The following is a 15340-nucleotide window of genomic DNA, read 5'->3' as shown; positions in this document are numbered from 1 at the left end:
ATTTTAATTTACTACCTAAGGTTTTTTTATATAACAATTAGACTAAAAGTCTTCTACAAATTCTGTAAAATTAAGTGCAGACCGAGGGCACTGCAGGCAATCGTACAGTAGACCCTCTCTAATCTGGCACTGTACCACTCCGGCGTCTTTTGACGGGTGAGGTCTTCTGCGATTGCAGCAAAATTCTGATAATCTCCCGCAGCCATTTAGACATCATAATCTACTCCCGCGGTCACGGAAACATCATCGATGTCATGCACGATCGAGGCAAAATCATGAACATCTCCTGCGGATGTTTAGGCGTTACAACGACTCCCACGATTACGGAAACATCATCGTCGTCATGTCCGATTGCGGCAATAGCTGTTTCTGATCGTGCGTACTTTGGAGACATGTTCTAAGTGCATTTTAAGTGTTTTTATTGATAACATTCCAGTAATCCGGCAGTATCACTGTCCTATATCTGCCAGATAACTGAGAGTCTACTGTAGTCGATGAAAGCCCCAGACAGATAGCATTGATCTAAATTATTAATTCCTGTCAAATACACTATGTTTTTTTACTAAGTCAAACTGATAGAATGACATTATGCGCTATAACAACTGTTATGACCCATAAACTAAGTCAGCAACAATAAATAGGTCAGTAAATAGAATTTTAGACACTACACTAGCGAATTCTGTGACTGGCTCACACAACTACATTCTTTTTAAGTACAAAATTGTCGACAGCTGGTCCATATATATGGGATGTTTACGTCTGTATGGTATTAGTTTCACATTTTTATTAATATATTTTAGGGATGGACGGGTCCCGAAATTTCGGGAATTTTTCGGGAAAAAAATATTCCCGATTATCGGGACGGGATTACATTTGATTCGGGAATTTTTTGGGACGGGATTTGGTCCGATCGTCTGCGATTTTGCCGCTTCGCGAGTGCCGATGACGCCGCTATTGCGAGCGATAGGTCCACGAACGCAGGAGACGAAGACATTTCGACGATCGCGCCGTGACCGCGGAGTCCTACCGACGATCGCGCCGTGACCGCGAGTCATACCGACGATCGCGCCGTGACCGCGGAGTCATACCGACGATCACGCCGTGACCGCGGAGTCATGCCGACGATCATACCGTGACCGCGGAGTCATACCGACGATCACGACGTGACCGTGTAGTCCTACCGACGATCGCGCTGTGCCCGCGGACTCATACCGACGATCGCGCTGTGCCCGCGGACTCATACCTGCGATCACCCCGTGACCGCGGAGTCATATCGACGATCACGACGTGACCGTGGAGTCCTACCGACGATCGCGCCGTGACCGCGAGTCATACCGGCGATCACCCCGTGACCGCGGAGCCATACCGACGATCACGACGTGACCGTGGAGTCCTACCGACGATCGCGCCGTGACCGCGGAGTCATACCTGCGATCACCCCGTGACCGCGGAGTCATATCGACGATCACGACGTGACCGTGGAGTCCTACCGACGATCGCGCCGTGACCGCGAGTCATACCGGCGATCACCCCGTGACCACGGAGCCATACCGACGATCACGACGTGACCGTGGAGTCCTACCGACGATCGCGCCGTGACCGCGGAGTCATACCGACGATCACGACGTGACCGTGGAGTCCTACCGACGATCGCACCGTGACCGCGGAGTCATACCGACGATCACAATGTGACCGTGGAGTCTTACCAACGATCGCACCGTGACCGCGAGTCATGCCGACGATCGCGCCCGTGACCGCGGAGTCATGCCGACGATCGCACCGTGACCACGGAGTCATGCCGACGATCGCGCCGTGATTGCGGAGTCATGCCGTCGATCACCCCGTGACCGTGGAGTCATACCGACAATCACGACGTGACCGTGGAGTCCTACCGACGATCGCGCCGTGACCATGAGTCATAATGACGATCATGCCGTGACCGTGAGTCATAATGACGATCATGCCGTGACCGTGAGTCATAATGACGATCACCGTGACCGCGAGTCATACCGACGATTATCCCGTGACCGCGAGTCATGCCGACGATCACCCCGTGACCGCGGTCATTTTTACGATCGCACCGTGACCGCGAGTCACAAGTTTCTATAGGTACCTGTATATTTTTACCCATTTTTTGGTTTTTATAGATCAGAACCACAAACGGTAAAAATTGATTTTGTATGTCTTTTTTTGGTAACTGCAATACTCAAGACTTTCTTTTTATGCACAGAAAAAATCCCGTCCCGTCCCGTCCCGAAAATCGGGAAGGAAATAAAAATCCCGTCCCGTCCCGTCCCGAACTAAAAATTCAATCCCGTCCATCCCTAATATATTTTACATGTTACTAAATATGTAGGCTAAAATCTAGCACCAAAATGCAAAAAATGTTTCATATCAAACACAAATAGCTTTGGGACCCCTAAAAAAACACTTAGGGGGAATTTCAGTGTAGGGATTCTAACAAATAATTCAAAAATATAGTAAGAAATATTGTTACATACTGTTACTCCAGATGAGACGAGCCTTTACGTTTGGACCTGGTGTGAAGAAAAGTGAAGAGAAACATGACAAATGGGGGGAAAGAGACACAAGAGACGAGTGAGTGTGGCAGACAACTTGTAGCCTAAGAGCCTCTGGCCACAACCGATTCACCGCCAACAGAGAGTAAGGGGGGTTATCTGGGCTGGCGTTGATCACCATCTCACCAGCCAGACCATCCTGGAAAAAAAATTTATCAGGAGTATACTTATATGAAGCAAAAATTCTCAAAGTTTTACTTTTCTTAGATAAAAATAAATAAATTTAGGTTTTATGTTGAGACTAAGTTGCGATTTTACATTCAATCCTGATATTAAAGGCATTGTCTGTGTGTTAAAAACCAAGCCACACGTCAGTATATTAGCAAATTTCCCATTTAGGGGGAATGAAGAAGCTATTACCATAGGTCAGGTCTCATGGTAAGCCCACGACTCGAGACTGATTTACTTTTGTGTTTTGATGGCCAAAAACACCATCTGTTCAAATTCATACATATTTGGGTCCGTAAGCACGATAACTCAAGCAAAAATTATCTGATTTCAATAAAATTTGGTACAAACGTGTAATTCTACAATTATTATTCAGACAAATCCTTTCTAAAGGGAACTTTCCATATACCTAATGTTAAAAATAACTCAGCTGTACTTATTTGTATGTTATTCTTTCAATTTTATACCTTATTAAAATCAGGTGTGATTATTTGTTTGTATTACTGTATTCTGTTTTGTTCCTTTCAGCTTAACTAAACTAATCAATAGTTTTATTAATACTTATGAAGTCAAACGGGGTGAAGCCCTTGGGTAACAGCTAGTTATTATTAAAGTTTAAATTACAATTCATTTCAATATTACAAATTATTATGTTATTAAATCAAATTCTATTATATCACATTGTGTCTAAAAAGAATATTTCATTTTTAAGATTGGCAACACTGTTAATGCAAGCTTGCAGTTTACAGTAACTACTCTAAATACCCCTGCCGCAGCAAACCTGCCGACTAAGCGAATTTCCATTTGTCTGAATTGATTTTCAATTAAATCTATTTAAATAACATTAGGTCTAACGAGTACCTACGTTTGCTGCTACAAGACATAGACATATTTTATTTGCACATAACATTCTTTACATGTGTTGGTACATACAGAATAGATGCATTGTCAGAGTTAAATTATCAGAATATAAAAAATAAAATAGTAATCAAGAAGATAATGTAAATTAACAAAATTGAATGATAAAACTATTCTAAACTAAAGAGGTATTGTGAAAATCTGCAATTAAATAAAAAGCTCTGTCAATTAAGTGTTCACCTATTTAATCTTTAAAATTATTTTCACTTACAATTTATAGTTTGCAGGTAGCACATTGTACAGCATCAGCCCAGCATATAGCGGACTTTTTTCATAAAGGGTTAAACGGTGCCTTGGAAATCTAAAAATGTTTCTAAAAAAATTCTAAAATTCTAAAAATTATATCTATGGTTGATTTGAATTGATGCTGGGAGGTCGTTTTTAGCTGAATGAATGTAGTTTAGTGATTCCAAACTCCCACTGAGGTATTGTCTAAACTTCTTCACGGCAAAAACTAACGCCAGTGCTTCCTTGTCAACTGTAGCATACCTTTTTTCTGCTTCCGTTAGTGTCCTCGAGGCGTACATGACTGGCCTTTCCGTTCCATCCGGCATCAAATGTAACAGCACTGCACCAACCCCTTGTTCACTAGCATCACATTCAACAATGATCGGCTTTGATATGTCGTATGGAATTAATGTCTTCTCTAATGACAGGATATTCTTCAACTTGTCGAACGTAGTTTGTTCGGTGTCAGTCCATTTCCATTTAGTCTTCGTACCAGTCAGCTTATTCAAGTTCGAAGCGATCGCATGAAGATCAGGTATGTACCTTTCGTAAAAATTTAGTGCTCCTAGAAAAGCTCGTAATTCTTTCACGTTTCTTGGCCTTGGTGCGTGTCTTATGGTTTCAACTTTGTCTTCGGAGGGATGAATACCATTTCCATCTATTGTATGACCTAAATACTTTACAGATTTCTGAAAGAACTTACATTTTGACAGTTTTGCTCTCATTCCTCTTGATTCTAGCCGCCTCAAAACTTCTCTAAGAGTGGTTATATGGGTAGTCTTATCCTTACTAGAAATGATTATATCTCCGACATTAAGTCCTTTTAGTAAACTTAAACTTTCCATGTACCTTTGAAATTTTGCCGGACTCGAGGAAAGCCCAAAAGGCAACCTTTTATAGCGAAAGTAGCCTACATGAGTTGCTATTGTAAGATACTTTTGTGACTCAGGGTGTACTTTCATTTGCAAGTATGCGTCTCGAAGATCTATGACTGAAAATATCTTTCCATCAATTAATTTGGAAGTCAAGTCATCAAAGGTTGGCAAGAGGTGTCTTTCCGGAACGATGTTTTGATTCAAGGTTGTATGGAAATCGCCACAGATCCTGACTCTACCTCCGCCCTTGTCTACGTTCACTGTTGGGGTACTCCATTCTATAAGTGTTTCGGAAGGGTCCACTGCTTCCAAAACTCCTTCCTGTACTAATCGCTGCAATTCTCGCTCCACTGCCTCCCTTAAGGGGAATGGAACTCGTCGTGCCCCGTAAGATACAGGTTTTGTTCCACTTTTTAGATGTATAACTTCATTAGAGTCAGATATCGTTCCTAACTCATCACGAAAGAGTTTGGAAAACTCCTGGGTTAATGCCTCAACTTCTTTTTGTAACTCTTTTCTATAACTTTCTTCATTTTTATCTGTCTCTTTACTATTTGTCTTTCCATTGTCAATACGCCTAACCCTTACTTCCCTAGGCAAATTAAGATTGAAAGATACACTCCACGGCAACCCAAATAATGGAATATCATCAGTAATACAATAACTGGCAATCGTTTAGTACGATTACGTAAAGTAACGTCCACAAAAGCCTTACCCATGACTTCTAGTTTATTTTTCCCATAGCCAGTTATGACATCAGACGTCTTTTTGAGAGATTCACCTCTTGAATTGATCTTATCCCAAAGAGACAAGCTTATAGCACTTACCCGAGCCCCGGAATCAAACTCCATTCTAACATTATACCCGTTCAATTCTACATCTATTGCAGCTCTGGGAACCTTACTCTTGACTTACCTAATTTGTGTCCCGCTAACATCAATATCAGAACTACACTCATCATCGTAAGTTTGATAACGATAATCATCTACTTTTCTCAAATTACCGCCTGTTCTATTGAAAAAATTATTTTTACTTTTGTACATTCTTGCGAAGTGGCCTCTCTTTGAACATTTCTTGCACACAGCAGAAACAGCAGGACACCTATCTTCACTAGGGTCATTTGTAAACCTACATCTATAACACCTATTGAAACGAGTAGATTTCTGTACCTCTGGTTTCCTCTTTTCCTTACTGTCACTTACATTGAAAATCTCATTTTTATACGAAAGTTTGGAAACTTCTTCTCTTGCGCGTTCCATAGATTGAGCTAACTCTAGTACTACTGTTGACTTAACACGCTCACCATGGTTATTAACTCCCTCGGGCCATCTTTGTCTGACTTCAACTTCAAATTCTGGACAGTTACTTCCTACTGCAAACCTATCTCGTACTCTTTCATCTAAGCTATCTCCATATTTACAACTTCTAGCTAAAGACTTCAATCTGTTATAAAACAAATAAATGTCTCACCATCTTTTCTTATTGCTCTTTCAAACTCAAACCTTGTTGCAAAAAGGGTCCGTGTAGGCTTTAACAACCGGTTGGATTCCTCTTTGAACGTCGTAGGTGCACTCCTCCCAGGCCCTTGGATATATCTGGTCCGACAGTGCCCTGAGGTGCTCCTCTCCGATATTTGCCAATAGAAGATCTCGCCGAGCCGCTTGTTCTTCCGTGTTAGCACCACCCAGTCCCATAACTCTGCAGGTCAACTCTAAACGAGCTATGTAGTCTTCCCAGAATTGTTCACTATTATACTCTTTAACCCTCCGAGTGTCCATAGTTTAGGCCTTAATGTCCGCCTATTTTTGGTGCATTTGCAAGGTTTTATTAAAACGGATCTGAGAAGCTTAAAACAATGTTAATTCTACTGTTCTATATACCATTTTGTTTGGAAAATCATGGGCTTCAATATCATACATAAAACATAAGGAATATTTGTTTAAAAAAAAACTTTAGGTAAAAATAAAAATTATTTTGGAAAAATTGAAAAAAAAAATAAGTTCACGCTCAATGAAATTGTCTAAATTATAGGCCTATAAATATTTGAAAATAGCCACTTTGTTCTAAATTTTATGAGGATTACAAATATATAATAATATAAGGAAGTAGATTAGCAAATAAATAAGTTATGGGCAAAAAACAGATTTCAGTACATAGCGTTTAGCTAAGAATGCATAGCCTAACCATAGCTAGGAATCTGGCTGATAATTTACATCAATATCACTACCTACTTCTTTAGGATCATCAACCAGCCCTTCAAAATCACTTAAATCTTCTTATAATGCACCACGTATATCACTACTTTTGATTTTCAACACTAAAACAATGATAAACGTAATAAAACACATCAGTCATCGGTCCGAGGTTAACCGAGCTGTTTACAAATACACACGTCAGCTGTCTGCTACAATATTTTCGGAACTAAAATGAATAGCGCTTAGAAACAGACCTCTGGAGAAAGCTTAGAATCTAACAAAAAGAACGATACCTAACTCGATCCAGTTCAATCCGATTCAGTCAGTCATAGAGCCTTCGCCGTAAACGATGTTCGTGTGTCGAAAAATCGACAAGGGACACTACACAAAGTGTGTCGTGAGTCGATTTTTCGACAAGTGACGCTCGGAGGGTTAAATGAAAATCTGCTCATTCTATCTTGTATGCAAGACATGTTACTACTGTCAATTACACTCTTATACTGAGACTGGTCTGTTTTCCTAGGCATTTTCTCATCGCCAATATAGAATAATTAATTAATAAAACTCATTTTAAGTAAACTCAATCAAAACTATTTATTTACAAAACAAAACAATAATGTAAACAAACCAAATACCAGATGATTCATAGCTTTATAACTCAGCTGATAACAATAATCCTACACTATACAATTATAAATTAATTGACAGCTATTCAAGTAGCTAATTAAAATGCAAACAGAAACAGTTACATTCCACAATTTCCTTAAACCTACTTGTGACTACATAATCCTTTAAAATGTTTATATTAAAATCTCCTGTTATAAAACTAACAAGTAGCTTTTCAAGTTTGTCCAAAAACAATTTACTTAGCCTAAATTATCATTTGGCACTGTATAAATGGAAAAAAATTCTGGATTGAAATCTACAAGTTTGATAGCAGAACATTCAAAAATAAAATCTTCATTTGAATAAGAAAACTCCTGTAGGCCTACAGTTAAGTATTACAATTATTATCAACTAATATACATGAACCACCCCTTAGGCCACTATTTCTGACATGAGAGTCAGCCCTTCTAAAATTATCTATTGTATTGAGTAAAGTAATAGAATCATTATCCAACCAAAGTTCATTCAATTACATGACTTTAATATTTAATTTGGACTGTGATAAAAATAAATTGAGCTCTGATATTTTGGTTGAATTTAACCCCTGACAATTGTAGTGCATTGCTAAATTAAATTTACTGTAAAAGTATCACTGTTTTTTAATGAATCTGAGCTAATATTACTCTGGGCTTTTATACTGTTGTGATTGTAAAATTTTTCTAGAACTAGTTTAGCAGGCATTTGGTCATTGTCAGGATATCTTAGTTTAAAGACAATTATGTAAGCTATTATCTAAGGAGGAATCTACATCTATCACCTGATTGCTCTCACCACTTGACACAACACATTTACTCTGCTTTTTGGCACTTGATACTGATGGTTTCCTCTTCAACACCTCATTGTAGTTGAGATGACCAGGAACCGTTCGGGAGCCTGTGGAGCCACTACTTCTATTGCAGAGGGATGTTGTTGTGTTGAGGGATGCTGATCCGGTTATAACTGCTGTTGAGGGCTACTAGGTGGTGATTGTAGCTGAAGTTGAAATTGTTGTTGTGAAATCACTTCTCTTGAGTGTGATACTTTTTGTAATTCTTGTCGGAGTTTGAGGGTGAATTGGGGATGGGAGAGTCCATGATGGAGAACAAGCTGAGCTCCTGGTTGCATGTTGGTGACAACTATGACCGGTACACCGGTGATATCATGAAACTCGTTTATCTTCATGGAAAAATGCTCAATCTGCACGAGATCTCGGACACACCCCATTGGGGAGCAGATTTTGCACTCTGAAGCTCTTGGTCTTAATATTGTCTGTCAGATCTTTGAACGCAGAGTTATAAGCATCCAGTGTGGGTTTGCCGTTGAAGTGTTCTTTGGTTATATATATATATATTGTTATAATGGCAATCAATTTAGACTAGTCAAACCGATGAACATCAGGCCCAATCGGAAAATACTAATCAAGAAGTTATTTAAATTATTATTTAAGAATAATAATCCAAAACTAGATTCTTTTCGGTGATCCAAAGCACAAACACAAAATCAGAAAAAATACATAGGATTTATTAATAAAAATAAAGTAATGAGGCAAGCACTTGTATGAACCAAGTTAAGAAGCATTATCAAAAATTATCATTAATTTGAAACCTTACCCAATGTGGATTATTGGTGGTTCTTAGGTGTGACGAAGAAACGGTTAAGTTACAGTTTGATTCTACGGAGAGTTTTACGTTTGTAGCTCCTTTAGTTAATTCTTCTCTAAGAAAGAGCATCTGTTCCTTCAGAAAAGCCAATTGTTTCAAAATTTCTTCTTGTCTTTTTTTTAGATCTTCTACTTCAGATGTTGATCCCTAAAAATGACAACAGCATAACTTTTAATGACAAGCACTATTTTTTAATATTACCGTAAGTAATCAATCTATTTTTTTGCTTGTGTCACATACGCCAGTACGGCATTTTAAAATTAAGTTTGCTCATCTGGTGGAAATTTATGAGGAAGACGAGCAATTAGTTGGTCTGTGATGTGTGACCAATTAGAAAAATAAAATGTAGTATACATCAAATCCAAATCTAGCGACTTTCAAAGGATTAAATTATGCTACAGTATTTTATAACTCCTGGCAAGAATTCAGAAGTTGGGCCTACAACAATTTTGTATTATTGTAGAACAAGACATGGGGAATCATTACAGTATAATATGGTACCGCATTTCATTGAACACAAACAACATTTTAATTTGATTAAAGTAGAGATGCTATAAATAACGACAGAATCTTAGAGTAAAAGACTGATAAACCAGCATTAAATTCAGTTTAAAGGAATTTGTTTACAAAGAAGTTTTCTTACAATTGTTTGATACTCATCATGCAATTACAGATGTATATTTTCAACCGTAGTAGCCTACCGTACATAGAAAATCCTACAAGTGTGCATGATACATTTAAATCAAACTAATATTGACATTCAAGAAGTAAATAAGCTTTCATAAAATTATTGGAATTTCCAGTTTAGGTATTATGTTAAAGTTTGTTTCTAGTCTATTTTTAAATTGTTAAGCAAGAACTTTTGGGTTTTCAACAAGGTTTAAAAAGACTATGAGGTCCAAATGCCAGGCCAGAATCGTTCACTTTCTAGATCAAACTTTAAGAGCCTGCTGCAGGTGGGTGTGTTTTCTCGAACTTGAATAGGCTACCGGGATGCATAAAGGATTGAAAATGAATGTAGACATCTATTGTAGCCTATAACATTCAGAAGTTTGCTGACAAAACAATGGGTACAGTCCCGCAGTTAACCTACAATATATTACTGGATTACATATTGATATTATAAATTTTGATTTGGTTCAATATTACTATCACATTGAATTTTTGTATAGGCTAACCTACCATGAATAAAAACATCAATAAAGTTGATGGTTAATTTTACCCTAAATTTGTAGACTGAAAATTGCAGAGACTTTAATCCTAAGTTATTGTTTGTTTTGTTAAGGTTCATAAATAAAATAGTCTTTATTTTGGTTGGATATTGATAGTTTCATTTATTAATCATCAATAAAAATGGAAAATACCCCTGCCGCAGCAAACCTGCTGACTAAGCGAATTTCCATTTGTCTGAATTAATTTTCAGTTAAATATATTTTAATAACATTAGGTTTAACGAGTACCTAGGTTTGCTGCTACAAGGAAACTAATAAAGTGTGTTTTTGAGTAAAATATTGATAGCTTAGTACAAAATAAATAAATTTGCCAAGTGTGATCAAAATATATCCATAAACAAGCAAACTACAAGATTTGACATTATTCTCCATAAGAATAACATGGGAATTTTAAATTTACAATTTTTTAATTTTCTTCGTTACTAATAATCAAACAAAAATACTTTTATATACTAAATTATTTGTTTTTTTAAGCTCTTTAAAAAGGTCTAAAGAGAAATCGGGAAATTTTGTGTTTTGAGGGTCAAAAGTGAGAAAAACCAATTTTTACCCCATAAAACCCCCCGTAAAGCCCCGTTCCCATGGTCCGATGGTGCTGGTTCGCGAACTCATTCAAGTTTATCCCGCTTTACACCTTTAAACCAAATTTCATCAAAATCGGACAAAAATTACTCAAGTTATCGCGTTCACGGACGTATATATATATATATATATACTAGCTGACCCGGCGAACTTCGTATCACCTAAGTTATAGGTTTCCCCTAAGACAGACCGATGGAAAGAAAGTACCGTTACGTTTAACTTTCAAGATGATCTCGTTCGCATCGCTCAATCACGTCCTGGTTGAAGTTCGTTCGCTACGCTCACTCACCTTTGGGTTGGAGCTCGTTCGCTACGCTCACTCACCTTTAGGTTGGAGCTCGTTCACTGCGCTCACTTGCCTTCAGGTTAGCTCGTTCGCTACGCTAACTCGCCTCCAGGTTGAAGTTCGTTCGCTACGCTCACTCACCTTTAGGTTGGAGCTCGTTCGCTACGCTCACTCACCTTTAGGTTGGAGCTCGTTCGCTGCGCTCACTTGCCTTCAGGTTAGCTCGTTCGCTACGCTAACTTGCCTCCAGGTTGAAGTTCGTTCGCTACGCTCACTCACCTTTTGGTTGCAAATTAGCTGTTGTCATAAATGTAAAAGAAATAATAGTGCTGCACCCTGTTGGTAATCCTTGTAACTTTAATGCTATTGAACATCATAGAACAGAACCAACTTGTTTAATTGAAACAGCTGTTAAGATTCATTAATTCCATTTCTCATAAGGTTAACATGGGAAACTCCAGAGCCACTGGGGCGGAGCCCTTTTAAGAATTTCGAAACTGGAAATAGTTTACGTCCGATTCGCATACCTACAGAATTTACACACCAAATTTCATAACGATCGGTGAAGTCGTTCCGGAGGAGTTTGCAGACAAACACTGTGACACGAGAATTTTATATAAGTCTATATATATATATACATATATAAAAATTTGAACGAATGGTGTTTTTGGCCTCTGGGGACATCAAAATGAAAAAGTAAATCGGTCCCGGGTCTATGTCTTACCGTGCCACCTACGGTAATAGCTACTTCCCTATAGGGAAATTCGCTAAAACTAATAATATTAACTCAATTCGATGTTTACTTAAGAAAAAATAATAGGCCTACTTTTAAAAGCGATATATTGAACCTAATCAAAACTGATATTTAATCTGATATCTGCGTAACTGTAGCCAAAACAATTAACCACTTAAGTAAAATATTTTGCATTCTTAAGCAGGGCCTGGATGGCCTATTGGTAAATTTAGCCCTATCAAGCTGTCTGTTATTAAATATGGAAAAGGGAAATCACAATAAAATAACTGGGAAAGGATGGAAGGCAACGTAGTGTCAGAGAGGATGCTAATGACACCAACTGGTGCAGTAACTTAGCAGTGGACCTCCCTAAGGCTAAGCAGGAAGTCTCTGAAGAAATGAGTAGCCTTTATAGGTAGCTACAGAGGAAACATTCAATGGTACACTTAAGTGATATCTAACCTAGCTGGTGTCTAGGGAAAAGTCCAACACCACCGCCATCGTGTAACACTCAACACTTCAACAATCACAGTGGAGGAAGACCCTGTGCCTTGTGTGATACGAATGCAAAATGCAAAGTGCTCGCCGTTCGGGCTCTTGCTCATCACGAAGCGATTTGTAAGTAGAAGAGGAAACCCTTTGGAGATATATTTGGACAACGCTCCACAGTTCAAACTAGCTTCTTCTTTCTTAGAGAATATCTGTGAAAACAACTTCGTAGATGATGACGTCTTATCTTTTGTACATAGCAATGGGTGTAAATTCAACTTCATCCTAAGTTAAAACCTAAGATAAATAACAATAAAGCTGACCAATCAGGTGTATATAAAATAAAATGTGCTAGTTGTCCGATAATGATAATGATAATGATAATTTATTTGCACATAACATACAAATTTCTGAAAATCACATGTACAGGTGCTTCGTCTTGATCTCTTAAAAATTGATTCTCAGTCCTTAATTATTCTAAAAAAAAACACAATAAAACAGGAAATTGGTTCCTAAGATGTTGATCACAGTCTTAAATTTAGTGCTACAATACAACATGAACATATTCAAACATAACAAGGTATAAAATTTGTAAATCTACCGGTAACAAAATGGCAACAAAAAAATTAACAGAGAATAAATATATGAACAATAATATACGATTTTGACACAAACAAATAATTCCCGTAAGTGTTGAATGTGATAAACATATGAAAGTAGATAATATAAAACTGTTAACTTAAGTGAAAGTAAATTACTCACACCTAAGGTTTTACTGTTACAATAATTATCTTTTATTTTACTGAAGTACACACACACAACATTTTTACTCAAACATAACTTATTCAACAATTCTCATTACTATAAAAACAATCCTAACTATTTACACATGGTCAGCTGTTACCAACATAAATTAAATTAAATACAGAACAAGTAACAGCAAACATATTATATAAAAATAAAATTACATTCAACAAAAACAACAAAACTAATACTAAATGACTAGAACCACTAGATTATATTTCAGTATCATTCAAGAAATCTTGAACTTTGTAGTAGGCCTTTCTGATCAATAATCTTTTAACATTCTCTGAAAAATCTTTCTGAGACGGCTTCTTTCATGTTGTTTGGTAATTTGTTAAAAAGTTTCATTCCCATGTAATAAATACCTTTTTCTAGAGCAGTGGTAGAGTGGTGTGGATAAACCAGTAAATTTTTATTTCTTGTGTTGTAATGGTGTTGGGTTTTCTCAGTTGAGTACCATGTTAGGTTGTTCTTTACGTGGTTTAAAGTTTCATAAATATAAATACTTGGTACTGTAAGGATTTTCAAATTTCTAAATAGATTTTTGCATGTAGAACCTGGCCATGTTAAAGTCATTATTCTCAAGATTTTCTTTTGTGCTGTTAGTACTTCTTTAGAAAATTCAGTATTACCCCATAACACTATTCCATATTTTATTAATGAATAAAAATATCCGTAGTAGAGTGTCATTTTAGTTTCAATACTTGTGCAATGAGTTAGACAGCTCATGTTGTGACATATACTATTTAACTTCTTGCATAGCTGTGTCGTATGTTCCCGCCAATTTAAGTTCTGGTCACACACAACACCTAATAACTTTACTGAACTCTGGCATTTCACATCATTACCACTAATTCTTAGCTTCAACTCTCCTTCCCTACTCTGTAAGTTTCTAAAATGAACTAAACTCGTCTTACTAGTATTTAAATGAAGGCCATTAATAACAAACCAATGCTCTAGATCTTGTATCGTAGCCTCTGCGTTCTCCTTTATATCTAATAAATGCTTTCCTTTTATGAGTGCTGTAGTGTCATCAGCAAACATGATTATTTTGGCATTTACATTCTCTAGGAGGTCGTTGGTGTATATAGTAAATAAAACTGGGCCTAAAATTGAGCCTTGTGGCACTCCTGTTACAACTGTGTCATACTCAGATTCATATTTATTGTTTTCTATTATTATTGATATTTTTTGCCTTCTTCCTGTTAGGTATGATTCAAACCACTTCCAACTCGACCCTCTGATCCCATATTTAGTTAATTTTTTTAAAAGGACTGCATGGTCTACACAGTCAAAAGCCTTTGATAGATCACAGCCCGAGTACATACATTGGAAAAACAGGACGATCCTTTAGCATTAGGTACAAAGAACATCGCCCTAACGGAAAAACTGACAAACAAAAATCCACGTTCACGCAACACCTGGTTGATAACAATCACGACTTACTTGATTTGGACAACGGCTTAGAAATTCTACACGCCTGTATTAATGGAAATAGATTAGATACCCTTGAAGAATATGAGATTTATAAAGCTCATAAAATAAAAAGCAGCAATGAGCCCATACTAAATGATCAATTGCATTAAATCCCACACCATTTTTCATAACATTATCAAACGGAGCAAGCCACAGACAAGGGATCAAAGTCCAGCAGATAATACCGCCACAGCTGGAACGAACTAGCAGTTGTCCACTCAGCTTCCGTACTCGTAGCAATCATGTACAAGACAGGCCTGTCTCTTGTTTTACGTGTTTTTATCGTGTTCGTGTGTGTGTACAGTTTAACGACGCCAATTCAGGTGGATTTATGTATATCTGAGGATGGCATTTTGATGCCGAAACAGCTGTAATCTACAGAAACTTCAGAGCTGTGACGAGGTATTTATATTATATTAGTAACCAAACTTGCTTTATGAAAATATTGAATCTAAGTTAGGTTTAATGA

At 37.5% G+C, this 15340-nt stretch overlaps 1 protein-coding gene across 3 annotated transcripts in view; it reads right to left on the bottom strand.

Annotated features, from left to right (window-relative positions):
- The window catches only part of LOC128994426 (aminoacyl tRNA synthase complex-interacting multifunctional protein 2), an 87079-nt gene that overhangs the window by 68557 nt on the left and 3182 nt on the right, over nucleotides 1-15340 (bottom strand). For 2 of the 3 annotated variants that reach the window (XM_054419027.1, XM_054419104.1), the window contains exons 2-3: nucleotides 9219-9416; nucleotides 2502-2718 (exon numbers count right to left, since the gene is read on the bottom strand). In XM_054419027.1, the coding sequence (XP_054275002.1) occupies nucleotides 2502-2718; nucleotides 9219-9416 (415 nt within the window). The remainder of the gene's footprint in view (nucleotides 1-2501; nucleotides 2719-9218; nucleotides 9417-15340) is intronic. The other variant, XM_054419187.1, reaches the window with a different exon arrangement.

The sequence above is a fragment of the Macrosteles quadrilineatus genome, unplaced genomic scaffold, assembly GCF_028750875.1.
Source record: "Macrosteles quadrilineatus isolate MER2022 unplaced genomic scaffold, UCM_ALF_1.0 Scaffold_1__1_contigs__length_201487025, whole genome shotgun sequence".
Lineage (NCBI taxonomy): Eukaryota > Metazoa > Arthropoda > Insecta > Hemiptera > Cicadellidae > Macrosteles > Macrosteles quadrilineatus.
This window is presented reverse-complemented; position numbering and strand designations above follow the sequence as displayed.